General features: G+C 37.5%; 1 protein-coding gene across 6 annotated transcripts in view; it reads left to right on the top strand.

Annotated features, from left to right (window-relative positions):
- Positions 1 to 27942, top strand: part of ERN1 (endoplasmic reticulum to nucleus signaling 1) — a 40331-nt gene that overhangs the window by 3939 nt on the left and 8450 nt on the right. For 3 of the 6 annotated variants that reach the window (XM_040530815.1, XM_040530819.1, XM_040530817.1), the window contains exons 2-10: positions 9055 to 9166; positions 17929 to 17962; positions 19029 to 19101; positions 20738 to 20810; positions 21913 to 22035; positions 22867 to 23004; positions 25098 to 25359; positions 25961 to 26039; positions 27079 to 27241. In XM_040530815.1, the coding sequence (XP_040386749.1) occupies positions 9055 to 9166; positions 17929 to 17962; positions 19029 to 19101; positions 20738 to 20810; positions 21913 to 22035; positions 22867 to 23004; positions 25098 to 25359; positions 25961 to 26039; positions 27079 to 27241 (1057 nt within the window). Of the gene's footprint in view, positions 1 to 9054; positions 9167 to 17928; positions 17963 to 19028; positions 19102 to 20737; positions 20811 to 21911; positions 22036 to 22866; positions 23005 to 25097; positions 25360 to 25960; positions 26040 to 27078; positions 27242 to 27942 lie in introns of those variants that run through there. The other 3 variants (XM_040530816.1, XM_040530818.1, XM_040530820.1) reach the window with 2 other exon arrangements.

Genomic DNA, 27942 nt, shown 5'->3' with positions numbered 1-27942 from the left:
CTTTTTCTTTGTCATAGTCTGGACTATAAAGTTCTACTGAGATCTCTTCAGGGCCCTGATAGATTTTGGGTTCAGATTTTGCAAGGAAAATGCTGATTTGCAATACACGAAGTTTTAAAAATAGTACTCAGAATACTAAGAAGTAGTTTAAAATACTTCTTTATTTACAAATCTGATCTATGAATCGACAAATTAATACTAAGTTCTGTATGATTTTTACTTGCAGAGTCACAAAAACCTAGGTTTGGGCCTCAGCAGAATTCAGCACTCTTGTTCTCCGGCTTTCTCTCCTCTTGGTCTCCCTGCCCTCCCATCTTACCTCGCTCAGTCTGTTGTTTGATTCAGGGTTCTCCCTCTCTTGGTTTCTTTTCTCAGCTCTTACCCTAGTCTTCTTGTGCTGCTAGCAGTAGTCCTCACCTGGGTTTCCAAACTGAAATCTGTTCTGCCCTTCAGTCCCTTTTCATAACTAGTTTTTAGTTCTTTGAACTTAGTCTCAATCAACCCATTTAACTGGAAAGGCTTATTTAGAACTAGTAACATCACTTGAGTAGTAAATACCCGTGGAAAAGACTGGCATACAATTCTTGTTATTGAGGTAACATGAAAAATATGAGATTATCTAAAGATCTGTGCAGAATGTGTTTGATATAAGTTTCTTTTACAAGTACGGATGATGGTTTGCTGCTGTTTATTTTCTTTGCTAAATGTACTCTTTCTTACTTTATATCCTGGCTTTAAGACTGTTTTCCTATAACTTGTATGTTCACTAAAGGGATTTCTTTCCTGTCTTTTCCTTATAAGACGAAATCTTGTTCCGTATTATTAAAGTAACACAATGTATAGCTCTTGTAATTGCTCTAGCAATGTATGGGAACACATTATAAAAGGGTGACATCTCTGATACAGCAATGAGAAATGCAGTAGAGCCATCAGTAAATAAGGTGTCACTATAAACATTATACAGTACTGATTTACAACTCTCTGATTTTTGTGAGCCATGGGATAATTACAACAGAAAAGTTTGCTGTTTCCTCATGGTAGTGTTGCAGCTAGACATCCCAAATTTTGCCTGTTTCTCTCTTAAAATGGAGTTGGTGCAACTCAAAAATAGCAAGTTCTCTGGGATAAAACTGGCATTTAGACCATCGGGCTGTTCCCTCCTGCAGCCGGTGGGGCTGGTGTCAGTGCTGGGTTGTACGGCACATACAGGCAGCACTGCGGGCTGCTCCTGACATGGGAAAAACCCAGCGTTACCCAGCTGTCATTTCTTCTATTGCGCTCTTTAGCTCGGCATGAGGTGTTTAGCCAGTTAACTGAAAGGCATGAAGACCTATGCAAAACAGCAGAAGATTTTAATGTGGACATCTTGAAGAGCTGTGTTAATTAACATTCATGTGTTTTATTTGAGTTGCCGATCTCCTTGGTTGCCCCGTAAAACCATTAGTATATTAAGGTTTTTTGTTTTTTTGAGGAATACAGACTCATCTTGCACACCTAAAATTATCCTAGACAGCTCTGTTCTGGAGTGACAGAAATTCATGTTTTTATAACTCTCTTCTACTCGCTTTGCTTGCTGGTGTTCTTGTGCAAATGGAGCTAAGTTTTGCTTTTACAGAGAGATCTCAGTCTGAATCCTTAGCTGGGAGCTCACCCTGTAGAGCACCACACAGGGCTCGATCACATCAGAGGACAGTTGGGGACAACGTAATACAAATGGGCATGGTAATAAAAGGTCTGAGGACCTGGACTGGTGAGAAATAGCTGAGAAACACGTCGTGGAATGTAGATGAAAAGATCTGTAGATTTGTTTGCATTTTCTAAAGAAGGCACAGTTTATTTTTTGGCAGCTTTCTTTCCTATACTGACTTCATTATTACTTACAGTGAAAAACGTCCCCTAGCAGCTTACTGAATTGTGCAGTTTCTTCATGGTGTGGTTTTGTTATCCCTGGTGGGTCCTAGCCTGTAGCCTGGTGATGTTATTAGATGACGGCTGTCAGAACCGGGCTGCTGGCTCTTTGGCAGGCTGGGATGAACACGCCAATTGCTTGCAGGGTGTGCCAAGCTTTGGAAAGATTTTGCTTTGCCTGCTTACGGGTTTACCAGCTGTGGTTCCAGTATCATAAATTCTGCTCTTGGCCTTTCCTTATGGAGAAGAAAGTGTCTGGTGCTATTAGTGGTAGAGGTTTTTTAATAGTTCCTTAGTGAAATTCAAATGCATAGCCTGATACATGTTAAAGCAATTATGGATTGAGGAATGTAGATTTTTTTCTGTTTGTTTTTTCTTGAGAGAAAATATATCTTGATAGCTCTTTTGTTTGGTAATCCAGGCATTTCTAAAGAAGCTAGGAGAATTTAAATTATAGGTAGCAAGTCATCCATCCTTAATTTTCTGTCAGACCTTAAAAATTAAGTTTGGTGCAAATGTGTTCCTGTTTAAGACTCAGAAAAGAGAAAAGTATTACCTGGTAGCATATGGCACTGGGCTTTGTTTACTAGCGAGCAGTGAACTGTTTCTGTGAACTTGGTGGCAGTTCTCAGAGTTAGTAATGGACCGTCATATATCCACTGTCAATATGAAGTGTTTTCCTCTTTGTTTGTACTTGAAGAACGTCTTGTGGTATCACCCCCAGAGTGCAACATATTTCTAGGTTACAGAATGATAACCTCAAGGAACTAAATGGCCTGGTTTTCTTTCTATCTGCTGTTTCCGCAGACTTCAGTGGGATTTGTGCATAGTCAGTGACCTGCATTTCAAAAGAACTGTTTTTAAGAAGACAAATTAATGGAAGAAATTATTCCCATGGGGATCTATTTTCTTCCCGCACAATAAAACAAAATAGGGTACTGCTGTGCTAACCTTAAACAATCTGAATGTTGCGGTGAAGGAAGATACAATCTTTGACACTGAACTGTGCCACAGACAGACACAAACACACCCCAATTTGTTCTGCTACTTTCGCTGCCCTCCCCTTGGCTCTGTGGGTCATTCAAAATTGTTTTTAATTGTTTTTACTTAGATTTCAAAAACATCATTTTTTCTGAAGATGTGGTGGGTTTGGAGTGAGAGGAGGATGCTAGTGTTAGCTGGTACTTATAAATGCTTTTCTGTTCATTCCCAAAGTTTAGGCTGTTGCAGATTTTTAGCAGTCAGTGCTTTAGAACATCTGTCAAAGTTTAATTCAATGATACCTTGAGAGGTATTAAAAATGTGTTTTGAATTAAATTATTAAAAAAAATCATTCTAAAGCAGTGCCCAAATAACCTCAAAATACTGTAAATCCTTCACTTAACATTACTATTGGGGTGGAAACATTTTATGACTACGGATTGTCAAAGCAGCAGAAGCTCTCACTGAATTCCAAGGAGGGCTGTTGTTACGACAGACGTTACTACAGTTTCAGATAAAATAAAAGAAGAGCCAAAACAGGTTTTCCTTCCATCTCATTTTCTCTGTTTGCTAAATTCAGTTCTTTTTGCTCAGCTGACTCATGTCCTGCCAGATTCCTCCTGTATTAAATTATATCTCCTCAGAATAAAAGTGCAGTGGGAAATAATCTCAAGAATTCGCATTGCATCACAACAGTTCAGACCCCTTCCCTGCAGGGAGGACAATGTCCACGCACACCAGTATTTATACAGTGTCTGTCTTGGGACTGAGATTTTTTCCCCCCCCGTGGAGAACGCTCTTAAATTCTGCATGCAAAAATGAATACAAGTTTGGCTTTGTACATACAGATTTTCATAATTATCATAACTTTTCATAATGGTGCTAATTCTAGACTTTAATCCATTAATCAATCAATTAATTAAAAAGCTTTATGTTAAAAATAAAGTCCATTCAGTATTTGAACCCTTGATACAGCAGTCTGATAATACTCACTAATAAAATCAAGAGAATTTTTTTTATTCCTGTCTGAATGAAATACAGATATTTATCTGTTCTTTTTTATGCCTAATGTTTTATGCCATTTGAATGAATAAACGTTTGTTTCAGTACTATTACACTAGCCGTTTCCCCAGGTGACTACTGTAGATATTTGTCAAAATAAATCAGCAATGTAGCGTTGCAAAGTCTACGGACTCGTCTATTTTTTTATATTTAGGTCATAAACTTCAGCAGCATAGTGTGTTACCTGGCTGATTAATCGCAACTGCGTGATATCATATGCTTTGAAAACTGGGAATAAATGGAGGATTTTGAATATATGGTACTTTATGTGTATGAAATAGAACATGAGAGTTAAAGGAAGAACTAACAAAATGAAGACACTTGCCCTATCTTCAGTCTTTTATCCAAAGCAGTTATCTTTGACACACGGGCTTGTAATGACCACATCAATGAGACTTTGATGGCTAAGTATAAGAAAGCCCTTCAAAAGTAGTAAAACTTCAGCACAGACTCATGGGGGAGATGAAGGAAAGCATCAGAAGGAAAGCATCAGAAGGAAGTGGCGTTAAGACAAAGGTGGTTGGAGCTCAGAGAAGTAGCAGCAGGAGCAGCGATGCTGCCCAGGTGGTGGTGCAGCAAGGTGCACTGCATGGCAGCCCTGCTGTCAGTGGAATGCGTGCCCCCATGGGGACTGTGCTCCCAAGAAAAATCCCGGGGCAGTGGGCCCCTGAAAAGAAGGTAGTTTCTCTGTCACGCTGGACCTAGCAGTGTCTCTCAGAATACTGTTCCCTCCTCTGCTCTGGCTACTTGTGTTTGCCATCGACACTTGCCATCCCAGGAAGAGAGAGCAGCGCTCTGTTGGCCAGAAAGTGAAGGCAGGCACAAGCTATTGTAATCTCATTATCTTAGTCGCACCTGAGAGCTTTGTAGGGCACTCTGTCTAGGAGCAACATTCAGGTGTTCATCTTGTTTTCTGCAGAAACTTGTGAGGATCTGTTCTTCAGCTTTTGTTTTCTTTCTGTGTCATTCGGTCTGTCAGTGATCTGGAGGGCACAAGTTTGCATACTGCTGCGTCTGCAGAATGCGGGGCAACTCCTTGCATGTTGAGACCTTCCCACCCAATCCCAAGTACTAGCAGGCTTTTAAAATACCAGTAATCTGGAAGACAGTATTGTTTAGTGATGTATGATGAGTGTCACAGCTCTCATTCAGTTACATCCTTTGTGTAGCCTTGGTGCCACAAGAAATAGCTATTCAGATGCTCAAATATTAAATCTACAGAGCTACCGCATGTCATGTTTCATATGCTACATATATGAATGAATGATATTTGATATCTAACTGTAATCATTATGGTCTTTATTCTACAGGAGCATTTTTTTGCCTTTTTTTTTTTTGGTGAAGATAATACAGGCTTTATTCAATTCTCAGTAGACGACAGGAAGTGAAAATGCTTTGTGGAAAATATACCGATTCTGTAAGATAAGAAAAACTTGTGCAGAGTAAAACATAGCCTAGAAAAACACTCTTAAGTCTGTGTATAACCCTGTGGAAGTGGTGGATTTGCTTTATGTTACATTTTATTTACAGCTCAACTGTAACACTAGTCATTCCATTCCGAGTGTCAAATTCCCACCTGCAGTTTTAAGCACCTTCAGTAATGTTCGTTTCCGGACTTTAACAGTTGTCTGTTCTTGCGCAACTCGCTGTGTTTCCCTCTAAGTGCAGTTTCACTCTGTGTGTTAACTAAAATAATCAGTTTGGGTAAGAGATGTTTTAGTGAAGTGCTTTTGTATCTTTTTTCATAGAAGAACAAACAGTATTGTTCTCATCATTTAAACTCAATGTTTCTGCTAACAGAACAGGTTTAGGGTAGACTGGTCTTCGTGAAGGAGCAGATATTTCTTATGTTCCCTGAGGTATATACCATACAGGATGTATACAGTATAGCATGTTGCACGTTGCAGAACTATTGTCTCAAAATGTTTTCTGCTATCTTCTATGAATCTGGTGGAAGAAGAATGAAATTCTATGGAACAGGGTTTTTTGCAAGTACCTCTGCAGTGAAAATACACTTTTGTTTGGAATGAGAAAGCTGAAATGTGTTTGTCAAATGTCTGAGTAAAAAACTATTTATGAGATTTTTTTCAAAATTCTGTAGCTCACTGTGATTTCTTCTTTGAACTCACACAGATAGGTAGTAAGCACTTCAAACAGCTACCTTCTGGCTGACGCTGGGCAACATCTGGCAGTTGTGGATGCTGGTTAATTAAATGCAGTTAACCTGATGGGTACAATTTGTTTGTGCAATTAGTTGTTAATTCAGAGCTGGAATATTCATTTAGTGTCTTTGGTTCCTGTTTTTGGTTTTGTTTTGTTTCTATTTTGTAAGCCCGGAGCCCTGCAAACAGCTTTATACAACTGCTGTTGAGTTATTTCATTTATTACAAAGTGTCTCGGTCAATTGAAGCAATTAAATATATGTTACATCTTTTATCTAAAACAAAAGCCTGGAAATACTTGTGTGTGTGAGTGCATTAAGCGTTAAAAAAGCTAGCTTAAAAGTAAACTAGCTTTTCAACATTTTTGTGGATAGGATGAAGAAATTCCTTATCTATCATGAATCGCTTAACTAGAATCATTTATTTGTTTTGGTAAAATGTGTCGAGATCTTCAGGTGAAAATTAATACATAAGAGCAAAGTGTTACTGCACAAAGGTTGATTTCAAATGAGTTTTGACCACAGTCCATTGCTTCTTGTTTTCATCACAATACTGTTATAAGTAAATTTTGAAATTTTTGCTCTTCATTCATTGCTTGAAATCAGAATGATTAAGAATGGCAGCACAAACGTTTCTAGGATAGTATGTAGCTATGCATAAGGATGTTTTTGAGCATGAGGTTAGCTGTCCTTTGTGTAATGTCACACATAGGGTGTTACCCCACCATTACCTGGGTGGGGGAAAGGAGAATTTGATTTCATGGGGAAGAAAAACAAATAGATAATTCCCTGTTCTGTTAATCCCAATTGTTCATCGGATATTAAAGTAAACCAGAAGGCTAGGGTGATTATGGTGGAATTGAGCGTCCTTAATTTATGAATGACAGACTCTGAGAGCCAGAGAAAGAAATCAGAATTAAGGTGCATTGCAGCAGTAATGCCGAAAGAGGAATTTTGGAAGACTGAAAATAAAATCATAACCAGTATAGATTATTGGACAGTAGAAGTAGCGCCATGGGGAAAATGGTCTAAGGTAGGGAGGATTTCCTAATAGTTTTTCTGCTGATGGTACTCTGTTGAGTTGAGATGTCTTTTCACATCTTAAGCTTCTCCTTGCTGCTATGTACAAATCAGGTCATTAGGCTGAAAAGATACCTCCAAGTTCAGTCCTCACTAGTAACATCTTGAGCTGCATGCTTTATAGGTCAGCAGGAGAAGAAATACTATCTCGTGTCCCTGTTTGAACAAATGTTGCAAAGTTTGATTCTGCATGCAGCTGTAAATATTTTAGTTAAATGCAGACATCTTCCATATAAATGTTAGCCTGCATAATTGAACTGTGTCAAATAATCAAAATTATATTTATACACTAAGATACATCTCCTTTTTCTCTGGACCTCCAACATTTAGTTCTGACTTATGGTTTGTATATCGTTGTTTTGTATTTAACTTTTTTTTCTGCACTGTGTGTTTTACAACTGTCTGCTCCAGCTGTATTCTTTATGGCTGGGAAGAAGTGTGTGTAATGTTTGTAGGTGCTACCTGCAAGTTGGCTAGTTGTTACTTTATTACATTATTCTTTTGGCTTCATTTTCTAGGTGAAAGAGTCTAATGCTTTAGTTGAGTTGTACTGAACATGGATAGTTTTCAAAAGAAATGGTTACTTCTATACCTGTGCATTTTAATTTGACAATTTTCTATTTTGCTTTGCAATAATTCTAGCATGAGTGGTAATTATTTTTAAAAAGTAAGTCATTTAAGACAGTACTGATTATGTCAACTGCACACTTTCATTTCACGAACTGTGGTAGCTTAAGAGATATATTTAACAGTGAAACTTTCTAAACATGGCAGGTGGCACGCAGATGAGCACTGCAGATGCAGTGTACAAATGGCAAGTTATTTGAGCAATAACTTGAGAATTGGTAAATGGAAATGGGTCGATCTTAGGGTGTATGAGATCATCTTTAGGCAGGAAGAGAAAAGTAAACATTAAATTAACATGTTTTTTTCTGCTTTGCACTCTGAAACACCTCATCCATCCAGCAATAGCTACATAGTTTTGAGTCAAAGTTTGTATGATGCCCTTTAAATAAAATTACATGCAATAGCCAGGCTCAAAAGCTGCTTGTGTTTTAGAAAAAACAGCAGGCACCAAACAGCACTGTACCTGAACGTGTAAACATGGAGTGACATGTCCCCAGTGGCAGAGTGGCGAAGATGTCAAGCTGAGGTCTGAATCCTGCAGTGGACTGCTTTCCAGGCGCTGCGGATGTGTTAATACATGTGGACTTGCTTAAACAGCGCCATTTACTACCTACCCCAGAAATGCAGTAGTTGGAGATGTAGGGTACAGTAACACAATTAAGAGCCCTAACAGTTTGAATCTTCTCGAGCCCTTAAGCTGCTTGTATCCTACACGTTTAGTCCTTGCTCAGACACAGCCCGCACGCTTGCAGCTCCACCTTTTAACCAGCCAATGTCTTTTAATCTTTTGGGGACTAAACCTTGGAAAAAGTATGCTCTGTTAACTTGGGAGTAGCATGGTTTTGACATCACCATTTACATTCTCTGAGCTGCTTTGAAGTGCCTTGCCCTAGCTATCTTCTCGCATGGTCTTTGTATCAGCTTTTTTCCTAAGCTAGCCCTATCTCAGACTTCTCCAAAGTCTAGTCACAAGGATACTTGATATAAAATTGAAGGAGGTTGAGTCACAGATAGGTTATCCACTTAAAGTTTATCTCTAGGGGGAACTTAAGCATACTTAGCAACTGCAGGAAAAAAAAAGGGGGTAAAAAAAGTCACTGAATTCAGAGGGACAAGATTGTATGGTTTATGTGATTAAAAAGAAGACTGATATTTTAGACAATTTACTGTTTGGCAGTTAAAAGTAAAGTCTGTAGTAAATAATGACATTCAGTGTATGGGTTTTTCTTTTCCAGAACACCAGCTCAGTAACTGTGCCAGAAACACTGCTGTTTGTTTCAACTCTTGATGGAAGTTTGCATGCTGTCAGCAAGCGGACTGGAGCAATCAAGTGGACTTTAAAAGAAGGTGAGCAGATGTCCTGATGCTTTCTGCTCCATAACAATAATTGGTTATTCAGACTGTTGTAGAGCCTGGTAAATATTTTTTCTTCGTTCTTAATTTTGCTCTAGTTCTAGACTCTGAGTTAAGCTAGTGTTTCTGGCATCATATTCATCTTCATTTTTTCACTTGCAGATCTTGATTTCCAGATTTTTTTTTTCCCAAAAATGTTTTAGCTGTAGTGGTATAATTATCTAAATAGGTATCATGTTATATGGGAATGAGTGCGATGTAAGAATGCTTAGAACAGAATAGATGTCAAATGGGAGTGTCAGCTTGTGGAACGGTTGGCAAAGGGTTTGTGGAAGCATGATTTTATCTCTGGAATATCCTACATTCACTGGTGCCACGGATATTGTGCAAACCTCAGGTCTTTTTGTCTATAGTAGACATCTAGGAAGAGCACAGGTTTCTAAATAAAAGAACTGCAATTGTGTACAGAAGTTTAACATTGCTGAGTGACTGGAGGGGATTTTGTAATTTCAATTACCTAGTAGAGATAGCTCTTCCTATCTTCATGACAAATTCAGTATTTAATACAGTGTTTTTTTTTTAGTGGGAATTTGATTGCATTTAGTGGAAGTGATAGCAGCACTTTCTCATCATGTCTGGAACTAAATGAGAGAGCAGGTCAAATGGAAAGGAGTCACAGTGATTGCATCATTCTGTCCTCTTATTTTAAAAGCCTAATGCCAGTTTAGTAGGTGAGCTGAAGTGGTGGGAAATGAATTGTGTGTATCTGATGTCTGCATTACTAACCAGTCACTCTTATTTCTTTGAACATTCCTATTTGAATGCAACTCTGCCAGACAAAAAGTTAACTTCATTAAGGAGTGCTTTTGTAGCATCTCTTGAATCAAAAAGAGGTGAGCAAGTACTTTCTAGAAGGATCTTGGTTACTGGGTGTGATTACATTTTCCCCTCTCTGTGTCTCCACTTTAAATTTAGACCTCCACTTTGCCTGAACAGGCTTGGATAAAGAAAAGGTTATCAGCCTCCTCCTTTATTGTTTTTATAAAGGCTATTGCAGCACTAAGAAGAGCTTTCACTCTTTTTTGCTTGTCATTAAACTGACATGAACATACACTACTTTGTCCCATCCTTGAAGGATGTCATAACTAGCATTTTTCCGCAGGCAGACTTAGTAAGGACAAAAGTTTATTTGAGGAAGAAATGAAGGGACTTTGGTAATGAAAAGGAACTTGGTCAAAGTGTGTTGCTCAAGGAACTTCCCTTGTTTAAAAAAAAAAATGTTGCAAAACTACTGTTTGTACAGTAGAACTGCCAGACTGGATAATCTAGTTTTATAGGACCTTTTTTTTTTTTTTTTCCCTCTCTGTCACTGTGTTGTGTTCTGTGTGTTGCCGACATGAGGTTTGTTCAGCTGCTTTTTGCAAAGCACTTACTGTCCATTAGTTTATTTCTGTGTAATAGAACAGCACACAAGGTTCAATGAAAAATAAAAAAAAATTAGTGATAGTTTTCATTATTACAAGATGCTTCATGAGTTAACTTTGTTAAGTGTATATGGAACAAGGGCCTGTACATGTAAATTGGAGAATGAATTTGTAATTGGAGGGTTTTATAGTATTTTTGCAAAAGTGAATTTTTGGTGGTCATCCAGTGCATGAGAAGCCCAAACAAAGGAAAATTGTTGGAAATTAATAGCCCATGAAAGTCCATACCATCTTGCTGTTTAAATCCCTGGATGGATTTAATAGTGCAGAATTCAGTATTAATATTACTGTGTAAACAGTTTTTCTGTGTGCTCTGTCTGTCAACAACAGGTGTGTAGTGTTACACAGGATTACTCAATGGAAAGTTGCTTGCACTGTAGGCATTGTTCTTGCAGGTGCCATTTCACCCTGAGTATCAGACAATGAACCATGTGTTGTATGGTTCATGTGCTTGGAGAAGTTCTGGAGGTCACCTGAAGTGCTGTAGAGGCCTTTGTCAGGAAGAAAGGTTTTATCACTGCACTTAAGCAGCCAGGTATTTAACAAAGGACAATTATTATGCATTTTATTTTGTTTGGGAGAAAAACCAAGGTGGTGTTCATTATCAGGCAGTACTTAAACAAACATGAAGATCCTGCCATGTATGGTTTGTTTTAATTTAACACTGAAACTTATCTTAGGTATGCAGAGTAAATGAACCACCGGTTATCACCACAATAATATGTTTGGTTTTCCTGCCTTTGAGTAGTGCTGGCAAGAAAGGCAGTTTGATTACTTGTACTCCCCATAAAGCAGGCAAAAATTGGTTCAGTAAGTAATAGGACTCTCCAGTAGTTCATAAATAAAAATGTGTTCCCTGCAAGTATATGTAGGGAGATTCTGGACCTACTTGTTGAGAATGTGTTGTACCTTCATTTCCTGTTGGCTTCTGTGTGTCCTACAATCTGACAGCTCTCAGGGGTTTTTGGTGGCCAGGTAACTAATGCTGATAGATTTAGAGCCAGCAGAAATTGTTGTGAAGTTCAGTTCTCTGTAGCAATAAAACAATCAATGACAAAAGTTGATTTAAAAGGTTCTGATTTCTAATACCTTATTTGTGACCTCTGGACTGCAGTGGACTAGTCATGATAAGACAAAGATATAAAGACTATATATATTAAAGATATCCAATAGGTAAATTTTAAAGGACCAGTCTGAGATATGTAGGTCCTGCTCCGGTAACAGTGGTTATTCCCAGCTGGGAAGAAATATCTTTATGCATTGGTGTAAACTAATAACGATTGTCAAAATGATTGTAAAAGGGTTCTCTTTCCAACACATTCCAGAGGGTGGTTGGTTAGTATTTCTAATCTCAATTTCTTTAATTTCAACAGCAAGCAAAGATGACATGATTTTAAATTGGCCCGTTAGCCCAGATCTTATGGTAGGGCCTCAGATCAGGAAACCGTTTTTTCCAGCTCATTCCAGCGGGGCAGCAACTTACTCGCTTGCTCTTTCAGAATCCCCCACTTCTCCTTTTCAGTCATTGGTTTTGTATGGTCTACTTAGGGACGCATTACAGCAATGAGAATGTGCAGCTCTATCTTGTGCATTAAAAAAGACTTGTTCTTGACTTGGCTAAAGGGCAGATTTATCTTGTCACATGTTTGTGAAATATGGAAAAAAAGGCAAAGGTATTATGTTTAGTATTGCAGTTACAGTTTCAAAAATTGTATGTATGGCTTTTTTCCATATATGTATGCAAAATATGGGTTAGAATTATTTCAGAATAATCTGGAATATATCATATACTTCTGCCTGCCTACAAGCAAGTAATACAGGCAAAAATAGTTTCTGGTCATGATGCAACCAAAACTGTGTAGGGACATCTGCTTGCCCAGGTCAAAATGTTCAGTGAAGTATAACTGAACCCCAAAATTGCCTAAATTACTGGATAGACATTATGCTAACTGGTTTCTGATAGCTACTTTACTTGTGAATATGGTGTTAGAGTTGCAGAATAAATCTTTATAATCTAGAATCAGTCCTATTTATTTTTTCATCTAAATTTATTCTACAGGTCTTTTTATTAATGTGTAAAATTGGAAGCTTTTTAGTTCTTAAAGAATAACGACTTTGAAGTTACACAATGACAAGGAAAGGTTTCAGCAGTCTTTTTAATAGTATTTTTATTATCCTCATGCCATTGAACTCTCTGTGTTGGGGGATAGTAATTAGTTTTGCTAAATTAAATTCCAGCTAAATTTGCTGAAGAGTATCAGTGGCAATAACTTTACAAATGCATGTGCTTGTTGACTTGTGTGCATTACCAGATCTAAAGCTAGTGTGTATTGAATTGTAGGATTTGAATATAAGGATTTGAGCTTAAGGAAGAAGCAGATGTATTTATATCACAGTGTTATCACATTTTCTTTGTGATAAAGTTTTTGTTTAGATGCCGAATACTTACTGCTTTGTTCAGTGGTTATTATCATTGTTGGTATTGGAACAGATCAAGCCAATTAGAATGACTTACCTGATTACAGGGAACTGCAGTTCGCGGAAACTTTGCAAGCAGGATGTGCTTCCAGTCTCAGCGTGTTAACGCTTGAGCGCTGAGCTGTTGAATAGAAGATAAGGCCTCAGTCCTCTAACTTGTGGAAGAACCTTTTCCAGTTGACTCGTGGAGCAGAAGGTGACCTCAGTTCTAAGATGATTCAGGATGTTTTTTCACTAGTCTGTATTCAAGCATACAAGAACTGTTATATGACTTGACAACAGTAAATTAACCTCACAAGATCCTCTTTTATCTCTGAGTGAATTCTTATTTCAAAACAAACTTTGAAGTAAAATTGGACTATGTCCCAGACCACATGAAAGTGAATGCAAAGAGTTCATTGTCTGTCTTCAGAGTATCTTTGTAGAGCTACAACCTTAGTTCAAGATAGTGAAAGTGTTAAGAAAATGAGAAAATTTGCTTCACCCCAGCAGCTAAGAATGTAGAGAAATGGCTTTCCACAGCCATTTACAAGTGGATAGTGCCACTAGTGAAAAGAGAATTTCTGTAACTTCAGAAAAAATACCCCTCACTCTGTTTATGTTCATCCATGTGAATAGCCTCTTTGATGGAAATGAATCAGGATTATGTATTTGATACTAAATGCTTTCTAACAGTACTAGGTTAAAGGTTGGGCTAGATGGTCTTAGAGGTCTTTTCCTGAATGATTCTGAGATTCTGTGATTTTTATGATACACAACACTTACATGTTGCAGGAAGCCATCAGAATAATCAGCAAATACTGGTGAATTTTTCTGCTGCTTCATAGTAACAACTTAATCTATTCCATCTACATCTTTATCATTGCTGCTAAATCAAATTTCAGTTACTGAGAAGACAAGTAAAAGTAAGATTTTTTTTCACTCAAGCACTGTTCTTGATATTGAAGACAAGATACTAAAGAAAAAAAATTAAGGACTTCTTGTGAGCATGATGGTTCTGTATGGCACTCACCAAACAGCTTAGGACTTAAGCCTTTCTTTCATGTGCTCTGATATGCAAGTGTTTCAGAAAAACTCATTACAGCAGTTGGAAAGTCATTTGTGGGATTTCTGGCATTGTTAACGGAAGTGTAGGATATTGCATTTGTTGATGCAATTGCTGTGAGTGACATTTTTCCAATGTCTTTCAGAAATGAAAGGATGGGGTAAAAAGCTTACTGCAAATACATTTTACATATGTGTGTGTATTCCTTCACTGTTACGGTGCTACGTCTTCAATAAAAAGATAGAACATTTGAGACAGCTGGATCAGAGTGGAGCACTTACTTTTGTAAAAGTAGATTGCCCAGTCTTTGAAAATTAAGTGAAATCAAGATATTTGTACAAAAATATTTAATTTTTATTCACTGTGTTTTGAGTGCAGGGAGGGAGTCATAGGACATTAGTAACCAGATTCTCCTGCAAATGTCATAAATTAACCAGGACCAGTTGCAAGAAGACGTGGTTTACCTTTTGATATTTCCTGTACTTGTTCAGATTTCCCTGAACATTCTTTGAAAAAGAATGAAATACTAAAAAGTTTGAAAAGGTCACATTCTGTCCTGTTCTACTGTAGAGTGTGTGTTGTGTTATGTCAGTAACAGCGCAGTTAAAAAATTTGAAGATTGATTCAGCTGGTACTGTTTATTCAGGCAGTACTGATTATTAAAAATAAATTTAAAAGTTTCTAAGAGTAATTTGGACGAGAAGCTATCTCTTGCTTTGCCTAAGCTGGCTAGAAAGTAATTTTTGAGAAAATCTGCACTACTATATATATATACTTTAAAAAAAAAAAGTGTACGCAGTCAGTTAGCACTTCAAAAAGCGAGTTGTGCAGCTTTGTTATCACAAATGATCCTTTGAGGAGATGCTTGTAGATAGGACAAAGTTGCTTAAGCACATTTGTTGACGCAATTGTGTAGCAGTAGGCATCATCACCACAGGCAACAGTTTATTTTTTACCCAGTGAGACTCTCTAAGTATTCAGTAAGAGACTTGTAAAGTTATTTGGTTTTTGCCTTTAGGAACACCTATAGCATTTGCATTAAATCTTCCTTTAACTGAGGCAGGTGCCATTTTCTGCTGATTTCTGCTGCTGTTTCCATCAGAAAACAGGGAGGCTTTCACTTCCCGTGAAGCACTTATGATTATAGAAGCTCTAGCCTGTGGTCTTTAACGTCTCATTCTTCTTTTAGTTGGGTTCTTCTGGGCTCCTGGATACTGGCTTGTAGTAGTTCAACCTAGCAGGTCAACTCCAGAGCTGAAGCGCTGTATACAGCAGCCATCTAATGCTTTTTTCTTGCTTGCTTTTCTTTAGTAGTGGAGGGATGATGTTGTAAGTGACCATTTGTGTTGCATCTCCTAAAGGTCATGGAATACTTGACGCAAATGCCGAGAAATAATTGGCATACGATCAACTGCAAGCTTGGGTCCTCCCAATATCCTGAAACCAGTTTCTTCACACAAGGGACAGGAATGAATTGCTTGATGTAGTACAGTGGAATAAAGTTTTGGCTAAGTAGTGTGATCTGCAGGGGCAGGTCCATAATGATGAATCACTTGGCTCCTGGGTTTGAGTGTTAGTTACTCCTAAGCCCGTCTGATGTTTGCTTCTGTTCTCAATAAATTAAATGGTGTTTATGATATAATGTGGAGCTGTACACTTACATATCATTCCCATCTTACATCAATGAGCAGTGGCAGCCGTGATAATAACTTTGCAATGGTTTTGCTGGGCACGGTGTGTATGATTCAGTGCCAGTGTAGAGCACAGCTCTCTCCAGCTAACTGGGTTGTTCCCAGAAGCTTAATATGTTTTTGAGTAGTTTATTCTGACACCTTTGAGGATGTCTCTAGAACATTTCATAGGCTTAAAAAGAAACAAAATATATACAAGTTTTGAATGGAGCTGCTGTGAGAGTGTTTACTGTTGTAAAAAGAAATTGATGAAAATAGAAATAGATCCACTGTTGTTCCTTATATTGTGCTTTCCTTCTGTCTCTGAAATTGTCTGTGCATCTTTGGTGACTACTACTGCTTTTAGCTGCGTTGCTGCTGGAGATATGCTTTCTTATATTTTTTTAATCTGTTTTATAAAAATGAAGGGACACAGTCCTAGGTCATTGTCATCAACCCAGCAGTCTGTGTGGTGTAATACACTGCAGAGTGGCAGAGACTTGTAACACCCATAAAATGAATCATAAATTTCTTGTCTTGCTGAGCTCTGCAAATACTGCAGTACACTCAAGCTGTACAGAACCTGTGCCAATTTCCTGATCGAAGACTCTCACAACATCATTGTTTTTGTTCTTATTTCCTTCCTATTGCAGCATAATGTTTGCTGCAGAGACAGAACAGGTGAAAAAACAGAATTTGTTGGTTTGGTCATCTTTAATCTTCTTACTTAGACTTATTTTATTATAATGGTTTGATTTGCCCTGTGAAGGAGTGAAGATAACATTGCACCCTCTTGACTTCTGAGTTACTTTCTGCCAATATACCCATAAATAAACGCAGACATTTGTCTTTCTAATTCTAGAGTATGTCTTACAAGTCTGGTCACTTCCGTGGTTTTGGCATCAGGATTGAAAATCCCATGTTTCAGGATTTTGTGAGGCCTCAGATAGTAATTTTTAGGTCCCATCAATTTACATTAAGATCAGATTTACTGTTCTTAATTATCTTTTAATATGTGAAGATCTAGATTTAATACTGTCAGTTTCAGTTTTGTAACTTCCTTTTGTTGATGAAAGCTAAGCTGTGTTTCTGACGGTTCAAGTAGCAGCTACTGTGAGATTGTTTCCATATCTTTTGATTTTTATGTAATACAGATTCTTGGAGAAATTTTAGTGGGGAGATTTATTGAAGTGAAAAATTCAGTTTTAAGGTAATTTTGTCTAGTCCTTGGCCGACTTGTTTTTATTTTCAGTGACATGCTGATTGTGGCAGTTTTCACTTGGAGTAGGAAGTGGAACTAGGTTTTTCTGACTTGCATCGGAGCCTTGCTTTTAAGTCATTGGCAGTCACCTCGCTGATAAGGCTTTCAGTTTGTATGTTTCATTTTAAATTACATGGTGTTGGCTAAAAGCCATAGATTTACATGCCTGATGATAAACAAGGTACCCCAGACACAAAGTAGCAGAAGTTTGTAAAATATAGATTAAAAGAGCACTAGGTTGTCCTTCTGTTATGAAAATATCAACGTGCCTATTTTTGTATCTGTTCTCAGAGTCTCCGCAATCTTCCATTAGCTGTAGCTTGTTTTTAAGTAAAATAGGTTGTTGAAGCCAGTACGATAATAGAAGTTGCTGCAAATTAGGTGAGCTGCCTCCTGGGCAACCAGTGCCCAGAGATCACATATGCATGCTGAAAGCAGGAATGTTGTTACTGTGAATACAGGCGGCTCCTACAGATGGTGTGCTCTGTCCAGGAGACAAATAAGGAGACTTGGGATGCAGTACAGTACTGCCCTTCTCCAACTCTGCTCCCATGGGTAGCTGAGGAGTAGTGTGGATAAAAATAAGCAAAGAACTTAAGAAGGTCTAGAACTTCTGAGGTTCTGAGTGCTTTCCCATTTTACAAACCCAGTTTCAAAATCAAACAGGATCATTGAGGCTGCTGGGATGGCCACTTTCAAACTCTGTGCATCAGCCATTCAGAAAGGAGCAGGATGCAGGCCTGATTTGATCCTGAGTCTAGTGAGATGAAGGAACTGAATTGCCAGTATTATGACTTTTCCTTTTTTTGCTTATGCAGATCCTGTACTACAGGTGCCAATACACGTGGAAGAGTAAGTCTGTTTTCTTGCTCTCATTGCTTGCTTGCTTGATTTTCACTGACATCTTGAAATTTAGTTTAATTTGAACCAAAACTATGTATGTTCTGAGAAGGTGGCATGTCTTGCATAAGTGAATCTTTAAGTTTAAAGAGCAGGTACTGCTCTTTATATATAATAAGCTACATACAATTCTCTTAACTTGTGTAACACTAAGATGAAACATCCTGTCTGCAGATTGTTCTCTTAAGACCTTGATCAAGTTTAGAGATGAAGTGTGATAACTGTGCCAGAACCTTAACTGAGCAGCTTTGAAAATGACAGAAACAGATAGGGAGTGATCTTTGGGTTTTGTGCTTCTTATTTTCTTCAAATAAAAGACTGAAACTAGTGAAGCACAGGAAATGCCAACCACGACCACTACCAGAATCTTCAAATGAAATCCTCAAGCTACTACTTCAGAGTAGTTCCTCCAGCATAGCAGTCCTGCATTTAATTCGAGGCTTTAATTTTGTTTCTGTAGTCAGTGGTAAAATTCTTTCTTTTTTGTGGTTTTGTTTTTGAATTTGGTTTTGATTTTGGTTTTGGGTATTTATTTATTTATTTATTTATTTTGGTAACTTGCGTGGAGGCTTGCCTTTTCCTCTTAAATTTACTGAGTTTTGGCAATCCTTTTATTGTTCCTTGCCTTCCTTATCCTCTGATTTTTGTTGTTTGTTTGTTTTTGTTTCTTTGTTTCTTGTTTCTTTTTTTTCCTTCTTAAATTCTGTGACAATTTATAAGCATATAGATCTTATTTAAAAGCTTTCAACCAGGTGATTGTCTGCCACATATGGATCTTTGAATTTTCACATGCATTAGTAATGCTATGTTATATCAGTTCTGAAACCTCTTCATATTTTTTCATTTTCACAGTTAAAAAATGAAACTTCAAAAAATGGATAGTACAAAGTCAAAACGTATAATATTAGATGAACTTCTCGAATGTTAGATGAGCTACTGACCATAGTTGCTTTCCTGTTCTTTGAGAAACACAGTATTATTATTATTTAATCATTTATAATTGCTGCTTAAATCCTAGGCCAGCATTTCTTCCAGACCCAAATGATGGCAGTTTGTATACACTTGGTGGCAAAAATAACGAAGGCTTGACCGTAAGTATATGTTGGAAATTCTCTCCTCTCACAGTTTTTTGACAAGCGCCCCAATCAGATTCACAAGAAGTATAAGTACCCAAGGAAACGTTCTGCTTTCTTGACAGTACTGTAAAGGCCATCTGGTTTTATGTTATTCAATGGAATTATACCAGTTTCTTGGAGAAGCTTGATCACACCAAAAACCATCTGTTGTATGTCCCGATGTTAGGATACACGTTTTTAGAATGACAGTGCCTCTATGTTCTTTTGCTAGCACCTTTTCAGAGTGATAATGTGCTTTCTAAGATGTCACCTTCCTTGTGGCCATCAGGAAATCATTGCCACAGGAAAATATCAGTAATAGACACATTTGTTTTATCCACTTGCACTATTTTTTTTTTTGGAAACTTGCTAAAATAATGATGATGACAAATAACATTTCTCTGGTATTATCTAAACACTGTATGATCTCTGTACAACCTCATGGGAAAGGTGTGCTCAGAATAATAGAAATCGGATATGTCTCTTTCACCCAAATTCTAAATCTTCTAGAACCATCTGCCAAAAGACAGGATTAATATTTACTCTTTACTGACACCTTTAGAAGATGTCTCTATAAGATCTAGTGAGCAGACAAAAATGCTGACCCTTTCCTAAATACTCACCAATCCATGTAATCCACAGATTTTAGCTAACGTTGGACTTTTATTTTTAAACCTTGTCATGAAACTCAGATAAAATGTTTGGCTTCCCACAATTTTCTTTTCTCTGGCAGCTGCTGTGATTTACTTTAAGAACTTCAATATTGTTAAATATTTTAGTATTTACTCACCACTCTACCTACCCCCAGTACAGCCAAATCATAACTTGCAAAATGAGTCTTGATTCTTTCCCTGTGTGAATCCAGGAAGCAGCAATCCATTTGAATTACCAAGTTTCCTTTATTCTGTTAATCTCCTTCATTTTTGAACTGAAGTAATCCAATTTCTGATTGGAATCACTATTATAAAAATAATAAAGAAGAGTGGAGTAATTTCACCGAATTTAAGTCAACTTTGCCAAGGACTGGTCTTTGTTACTGATGTAGCTTGTCTGTTACTCTTGTGACCTCATCCCAATCAAAATCTGTTAAAACTTAGTAAAGGATCTTCACCCATTCTGTAAGAACAATACAGGCTTGGCAATATCTCAAGAACACTGTGGGCAGAGATTCATGCTTCACCCTCTCAACAGTTTCATTTGTATGAAGATATCTGGCCTTTATAGTTGTTACTGTGGAGAAACATTTTATACCCGTTACAGTTGAGGCAATTAAACCACAGTACGTTGAAGCCTAGAGAGCTTTTAAGTGATGATGGTAGACCTTAAAACCACAGAGTCTTGGCCTCCAGCCCTCTCTGCTGCAAGTAGTTCACTCCATATGCATTTCTCCTGTTGTAAACTGTTTGAGAGAGACTTCGTCTGTTCTGGGTTTTCGGAGGAGGGTCTTGACCTGAAATTTTGCATTCTCAGGGAACTGCAATAATGCAAGCAAAGAATAAAAAGCTGTCATTTGAGGTTTCTGAACTTTTCTGGCCACCCTTTTCTATGAACAAAAGCAGACTATCACGGCAATATAAGTAAGTTTTTATTGTTGTCCCTCTTTCCCCTCCAGAAACTTCCATTTACCATCCCAGAGCTGGTGCAGGCATCTCCGTGTCGCAGTTCAGATGGGATCCTTTACATGGGTGAGCTCAAATTAAATCTTTTTTAGATTGTAGCATATTCAGTGACCATAAAACATAGAGACTCCCAGGCAGACTGCATGGAAAAGTTTTATTTTGGGTATTAATTGTAGTTTTTCGTGAATGTTTCTGGTGATAGAAAATCGATAGAATATAAATTGAATTGCTGTGTGAAGATCAAAAACCCCTACTTTTCTTGAGGGAGAGAGTGACTTTTCTAAGCAGTGAATAGCCTGTATGGTTTTCTGTTTGTTTCTTTATATGCTGTCTCTCAACAAAAAGTGATTTCAACTTAGAATCTTATGCTTATAAATGTCATTGACTGCTTATAGTACGATTATCATTATGTTAGAAATCCCATTGCAACAGGGTTAGACACGTTCCATTATCTGAGATACAGTGGGTTCACTTGCAGTATAGATAATAGCAAATTTGTGGTTTACTTGTCCTGACTCGTTGTAGATGGATTGGGAAGAAGGAAGAAGGAAGGACAGTTATTGCTTATGACAACAACAGATGTGTGAAGGATCAGGATGAACTTAGTATTTCAGTCTGAAGGGACAATACCAACTTGTGGTTCTCCGCTTTGTGTTGTTCCAGGAAAGGGGTGAAAAATGTCTATTTGAGCTTCTATACTGGACACATATATGTTAGAGTCGCAGACTTATCAGAGAATTATTCAAGGTTGTGGCTCTCACATGGTCTTGAATGTGTTGTTAGGATTACAGTTCTTAATCAATTTGGAATGTGTAGACCCTCATCATTTCTTCTATCTACTGTCCTTCAACAGCAGCACCTCAGTCTCCTCTACTAGTTTATAGGATTTTTTACACTTGGAATTCTCTTAGATATTATTAATGTAAAAAAGTATGTTAGCCAATAGTACTTACTATTCTAAATACTGTATTTAGTTGTTGTCGTCAATATTTGGAATTGGCCAGCAGTGCTAAACGATGAAGCTAAGCCTGACGAAGAAGTTGTTTTATTAAAAATGCTTTATTCATATTAAGCTCATGAGCCTGCTAAGGAAAAAAGAGGACTGAAAAACTTAATGGGAGTACAATTTTCCAACCAAACGGTAACACAGCTTAAATTATGATTTCAGGTAAAAAGCAGGATATTTGGTACGTGATTGACCTCATGACTGGGGAGAAACAGCAGACCTTGACTTCTTCATTTGCAGAAAGTCTTTGTCCATCAACATCCCTACTGTATCTTGGGAGAACAGGTCATAGGCTTTTTTTTCTGCGGCTTGGAAGATAATTTGTTTTCTTTGTTGTTGTTTTTGTTTTGTTTTTAAAGTTTAGGATCATAACAATTGACCTTCTTATCAGTCCAAGTTTTCAAGTTTATTTCTTAGAATCTGTTCAGTAAATTATGATTTTAGACTGTACACAGAAATTTTTAACTCTTCATGGCTGTGGAAAGACACTGCTTTTTTAAATTTGGGAGTAGTCATGATCCATTACTTTTGTTGTTGAGTAAGTGGCATTTATATTTTATTTAATAATGCATTCCACTATCAGCTATGAACCCAAGTTTGCTGTGTAACATAAAGCTTTCATAACAAATGTTCAAGGAAAATGGAGATACAGCATATTTATTGACTGAAATTACTGTATTTAAAGAACTTAAAATCAGACCAAGAACCCATGTATAGGTGTTGACTAGTAAGAAGGAATTTATCATATAGACTTGCTCTTTAATCTCTATATTAGTGTATTGTTTAAATGTTTCTAAGTGTGATAGTTCAGTTACGGTACACAGCAATGCTGTATTTTAGAAAGCAGGGTTTGGAAATTTTAAGTAAAACAAAGTACGTCAGAAGAAGCTGTGCAGTAAAAACAAAATGCTGGCGATGTGGGCAGTAACTGCCTGCAGGGCTTGTTCTGAGATCGCTGTAGATCAGTATATGAGTGGATCGGGTATTGTCTTTAACAGCTATTAAATGGTTATTTACCGGGAGTGTTGGGAAAATGAAATGCAGAGAGCAGTAAGCGATGTGTGGTGTTTTGAAGAGTGTCTCACATTTGAGATGATTGATTCTATTCTCTCATAGGTTTTTTTGCTTCACAGACTGTATATTTTTTAACAGAGTACACGATCACAATGTATGACACCAAGAAGAAGGAGCTGAGATGGAATGCCACCTATTTTGATTATGCAGCTACTATGCCTGATGAAGACATAAAATACAGTAAGAATTTAATTTTTGTAATTTTTATTCACGTGTTGGCCATGGGCATTGCATACAGGCAAAAATATTCTGATTTTTTTCTATAATGAATAAGTTGAGCTGTCTGATATTTTTTTGCGGTTGATATGTATCTGTCAGTTTTTATCCTTACTTGGCCTAATATCTAGAGCCTGTTAGGTAGCTTCAGGCTAATTCAGTCTCGAAGGTTCAGGTTAATTCAATCTGGAAGGTACTGGTTTTGACTCTTAAAATTTAGTGAAAAATGGCAGGAGAGGAAGCAAACCTAAACTGCAATGCGCGCTCAGGAAAAGCTACTGCACATACTCCAGAGTTGTCTGTTGTTTTTGCCCAGAGTGCAAGTGATTCTAGGCTGTTGGCACATCCCTTGCAGGTGCAGAAGGTCTGTGTCCTCCCTGAAGGAGGCCTTGAAGCTGTGTAGTGAGGCTCCTGACAACTCTGGGAGGGCAACACAGAATATGGATTTATAGGAATTGTTACGTGAGGAAATACTTGGGTTCCTGTGATGGATTGGAGGTATAGGAGACAACAGGTTTCATTTGCTCTCTAAGAACAACTTGGAGAAGGGACTTTCTGTCTATATTTTGTTTTGAAAAAGTGGATCAAAGGAAATTATTTCATTCCCTTAAGATACTAGAGTGTCTTAGTTGATCTGGCTGCTCTATAGATTTTGTGCATTTAATTCACCTCATCAAGAAGTAGCCATGTGTGGCTTTACCGTAAAATTCCTGTATGACCTTGGATGTCTTACTTTGTTTCAGTATCCAAGTTTGTAAAAGGGAAACAAACATCCCACTGAGAGAGTTTGAGAAGCTTAAATTATGTTTGCAATACTTGTGCTAATCAGCTGGATGCTGCAGAAGAAATGTGAATTACATCAGTGCTGATAACTGTGAACAGCAGTGACCTGCACCCCCATCTGAGAATCCCAACATAACGTTTTTATTATGATAGTCAAAATGTATGAATACTAACATCAAAATCAGTAATATTAATTAAGTAAACACTGTTTATGGTTCTATAAAACTGAGTTATTTTGCATTTAAACTAAAGGCTTAAGCAGTTGATTATATTATAATCTCTCCTCACTGCTTAGGGTTTAAGTGCTGAATAACTAGCATTACTGCAGATCAGTTTTATTTAAAGCTTCTGAGTGGAAGAGGGAGTCCTGAAGTGTGAACATGTAAATTTCAGGGGTAGGTTATGACAGCTGAGCTGCATGGAGAACTAACAGACTCGTCCAGATCTAGTGCATATAAAAATAAAATTTAAATTTATAAGCAGAATTACGTATCAGGTCAATGAGATAAAGATAACAAGTAGATAGTTTCAGATTCTGCCTCTTAATGGGTGTTTTTCCACATGGCACAGCTATTGCACAAGTAAAATACACCCTCATGATACGGTAAACCTCCTATGTTAAACAGTAGAGTTTGTTTTCTTTCTTTTGAAACTTTCCTCTCCTTTTTTAAGAAAACAAAGAACAAAAACTACCTTCTGAGGTTCTGGAATAATCACCAATAAATATGCTTGATTCTAGGTTTTGCCTAGGTGTTTTGAACTCTTAAGCTTATCTTCCAGAGCTGAGTTGCCACTAAGTAGGGTTAATCAAAATGGAGTCTGCTTGGACTGCCCATTTGCTATCATAGGCACTGGGCACAGAACAGCTCTGCAGGGTTACAGCTCTACGGGCACTGAGTCTCCTGAATCTGGACACTGAACAAACCATGGAAGAGCTTTCAGCCATTTGTGAGACCCCTCAGTCACCCATGAAAGCTCCCCTTTCAGCATGTGGCGAAGGCATGATTTGTGTGTGAATTAGTCTGTACGTTTATAGCAGTGAGATCTACAAATCCTTGCTGTTGTACATGCTGAACAGATGAGCTAAATAAATGTGGTTTTCCTGCTGGTTTGACAAAACTGAACTTTTATTGGCTTAACTTTTGACAGCTCTTCATTTGCAATAGAAGATGTAATGAGCTCCACAGTTAATGTAAGGTTTGAACTGTTAATTTGTATTAAAGTTGCATGTAAGCAACAGTCCAGATAATCTCTGTCTTATTTGTATATTGCAGAAATGTCCCACTTTGTGTCTAATGGAGATGGGCTGGTGGTGACTGTAGACAGTGAGTCTGGGGATGTGCTGTGGATTCAGAACTACGCTTCTCCTGTGGTAGCTTTTTACATCTGGCAACGTGAAGGATTGCGGAAAGTTATGCACACAAATGTGGGGATAGAAACTCTGCGATACTTGACATTCATGTCTGGGGAGGTTGGACACATTACCAAGTGGAAATATCCTTTCCCAAAGGAAACAGAGACCAAGAGCAAACTAACGTGAGCATGAATATTCCTGTTGTTCTCACTATTTGTCAGGGTTTTGTCAGCAGCCTAGCTCTCCAGCAGTCGTATATCATATTTCATCTTTCACTATCTAAAGGCAGAGACAAAAAAACTATGATAAATTTAGCAAATGTATATTAACAATTTTTACCAGATGTTCTGTGTTGACTTAATAAAATAATATTTTAATAATGTAGATTATAATGTATTTTTACAATGCATTATAAATGTATTTTTTATAATGTTTTTTAAAAAAATGTAGTTTATAATGTAATTTTTCATTTAGGTGCATAACATTTTGGCAAATGTCAGCTGTTGAATAATAAAAAATAGGATATGAGTTATATCATATGAGTAATGACAACTAATAATGCTTTCATAATTAAAAGGGATGGCTTGATCATACAGCAATACTTAGGTTTATGAATTCAGTGTTTTTAAGAACTAGATGTTGATGATTTTAGAAATTCATACATTAGTTTTGTAGGATTGTGTTGCCAAGGTATTAATTTGGCAAGGTTTTAACCTTGGCAACCTAGCTAAGATGGTAAAACCATCATCTATTTCTTTCTAACATGTATTGTTTTTTTTCCAGACCAACTCTATACGTAGGGAAGTACTCCACAAGTTTGTATGCATCACCATCAATGGTGCATGAAGGAGTAACAGTCATGGTAAGTTGGGAGCTGCAAGAGTTGAATGACATCTGCTGAAAAGTGTATTTACAGAATTTGTATTGTTCTGAGTTAAAAAGGAGTTGAAATGAACTCTGTTTTGAGTGGGAGCAGACACTGGAACATACTTTATTCAAAATGTACAGAATTATTGTAAAGTCCAATAAACACACAAACAGTGAGCTTGTTTCTGTGAGAAGTATCTTCAGTGTATCTAAAAAAGGGATATTTTGATTGCATCTGGAATTCTGAGACTTCTGTTGTGAAAGCATGATATGCTTTCCTAAGTAAAATGATTTTATTACCCTACCATTCTGTCTTGTAATGGAAGACAAACTTTTATGCAGTATAAGGTGGACCTGTACTGATTAAGTTTGTTCCAGTATCTGAAAAGGGATGATCCTTATTAAAATAGAAAATAAAACACTGAAGGCTGTAGGTCTGCAGCAATTAGTTTTTAAATTGCAGATTGCTATCAATAAACGCATGGCAAATTGAATATTTCATGAAACAATTAACAGTAAGTGTTTAGAATGCATGACTGTATTTCCAAAATCATTTCAAATGCTGCAAAGACGTGACTGTAGCTCGTCGGGAATTGTGCCAGACGAGCTTAGCAGGAGTGGACCGGAGGTTGCTGTGCAGTACTGTTGATGTATTGTGATTGCTATTAAAATTGCTTTTTAAAAGTTTTATTTATTTTTATAATCAAAATAACTCCCTTTTGATAGGAAACTGTACCATAGTTATTTTTTTCTCACACAGTGACTGTCCAGGTAGGAAACAAAGCTCCTGTTTCACTTTTCTAAAAAGAGAGAGTAATCTCATCACCTAGGTAACATGTAAGTTAGGTCTAATGTCCAAGGCTGTTGAAGCATTTGCTGAGGGTGTAACAGCAGTATTTACTTATGGTGACTTTGCTGCTGGGAGTTTTTGCTTGCCCACTAATTTTGACCCTCCATTTTTTTATTTACTTGCCTACTTAAATATTACAGAGAAACAGAACATCATTAATTATAGCAATTATCTCTCTTTCTAGCCCCGTGGCAGCGCCATACCCTTACTAGAGGGTCCAAAAACAGAAGGAGTCACAATCGAAGATAATGGCGAGTGTGTTATCACCCCCAGTACGGATTTGAAGTTTTCAGGCAGACTGAAAGAAAAGAACAAGCTCAACTACTGGAACGACTGGCTTTTAATAGGTATATTATGAGGTCCCTCGCTTAGTGCTTGTCTGCTCGTCGGGCAGGTTCACATTGCCATCTCGTGGACACTTCTAACCCAGGCCTAAGAGCTGTTTTTCTGCTTCTGTAAATCAAAATCACAGTGACTGCCTAAACCGAGGCAATTACTAAATTCTAATAATCATTGTTAATTTGTCCCCTTTGGAATATACATTAATGCTTTTAAGCAGATGTCTGCTTACTGTTTTTTCCAAGGCCTTTGCTTTATTCAGTTTGTAGGATGAGGAGTGCTCAGCTCAGTGTGTGGAAAGTTGTTTATTTATTTGCCCCCTCATCCAGAGAGGGGTATAGATAATTTACTGTGAACGTTGTTGTACATATTATATTCTGGTTCTTTTGGATTTTATTGCGCATATTACTGTAATTCTCATTATAAAGATCGGAAGTTCATGTCTTTCCCATTTCACAAATGGGGGATCAAGGCACTCCAATTGGAAAAGCTGGGAGCACAGTAGCTTCTCCCTCTTCTCACTTACTTGGTTAGCATGAGCCAAAGAAGTGTGAAGAACAATTGTAGCTAAGTGCTGGATTGATTCTTCCTTCCTTCTTATGCGGTATGATTCATTCCCCTCAGAACCATTTCAGATCTCAAACACAATCTTTGCTTCAAGGCCACATCACAAAGTAAAACTAACTTGAGAGAGAGCCAGCTAGGAGGC

The sequence above is a fragment of the Cygnus olor genome, chromosome 18 (assembly GCF_009769625.2).
Source record: "Cygnus olor isolate bCygOlo1 chromosome 18, bCygOlo1.pri.v2, whole genome shotgun sequence".
Lineage (NCBI taxonomy): Eukaryota > Metazoa > Chordata > Aves > Anseriformes > Anatidae > Cygnus > Cygnus olor.
The sequence above is the reverse complement of the archived record's forward strand: the minus strand, read 5'-3'. Positions and strand labels throughout refer to the sequence as shown.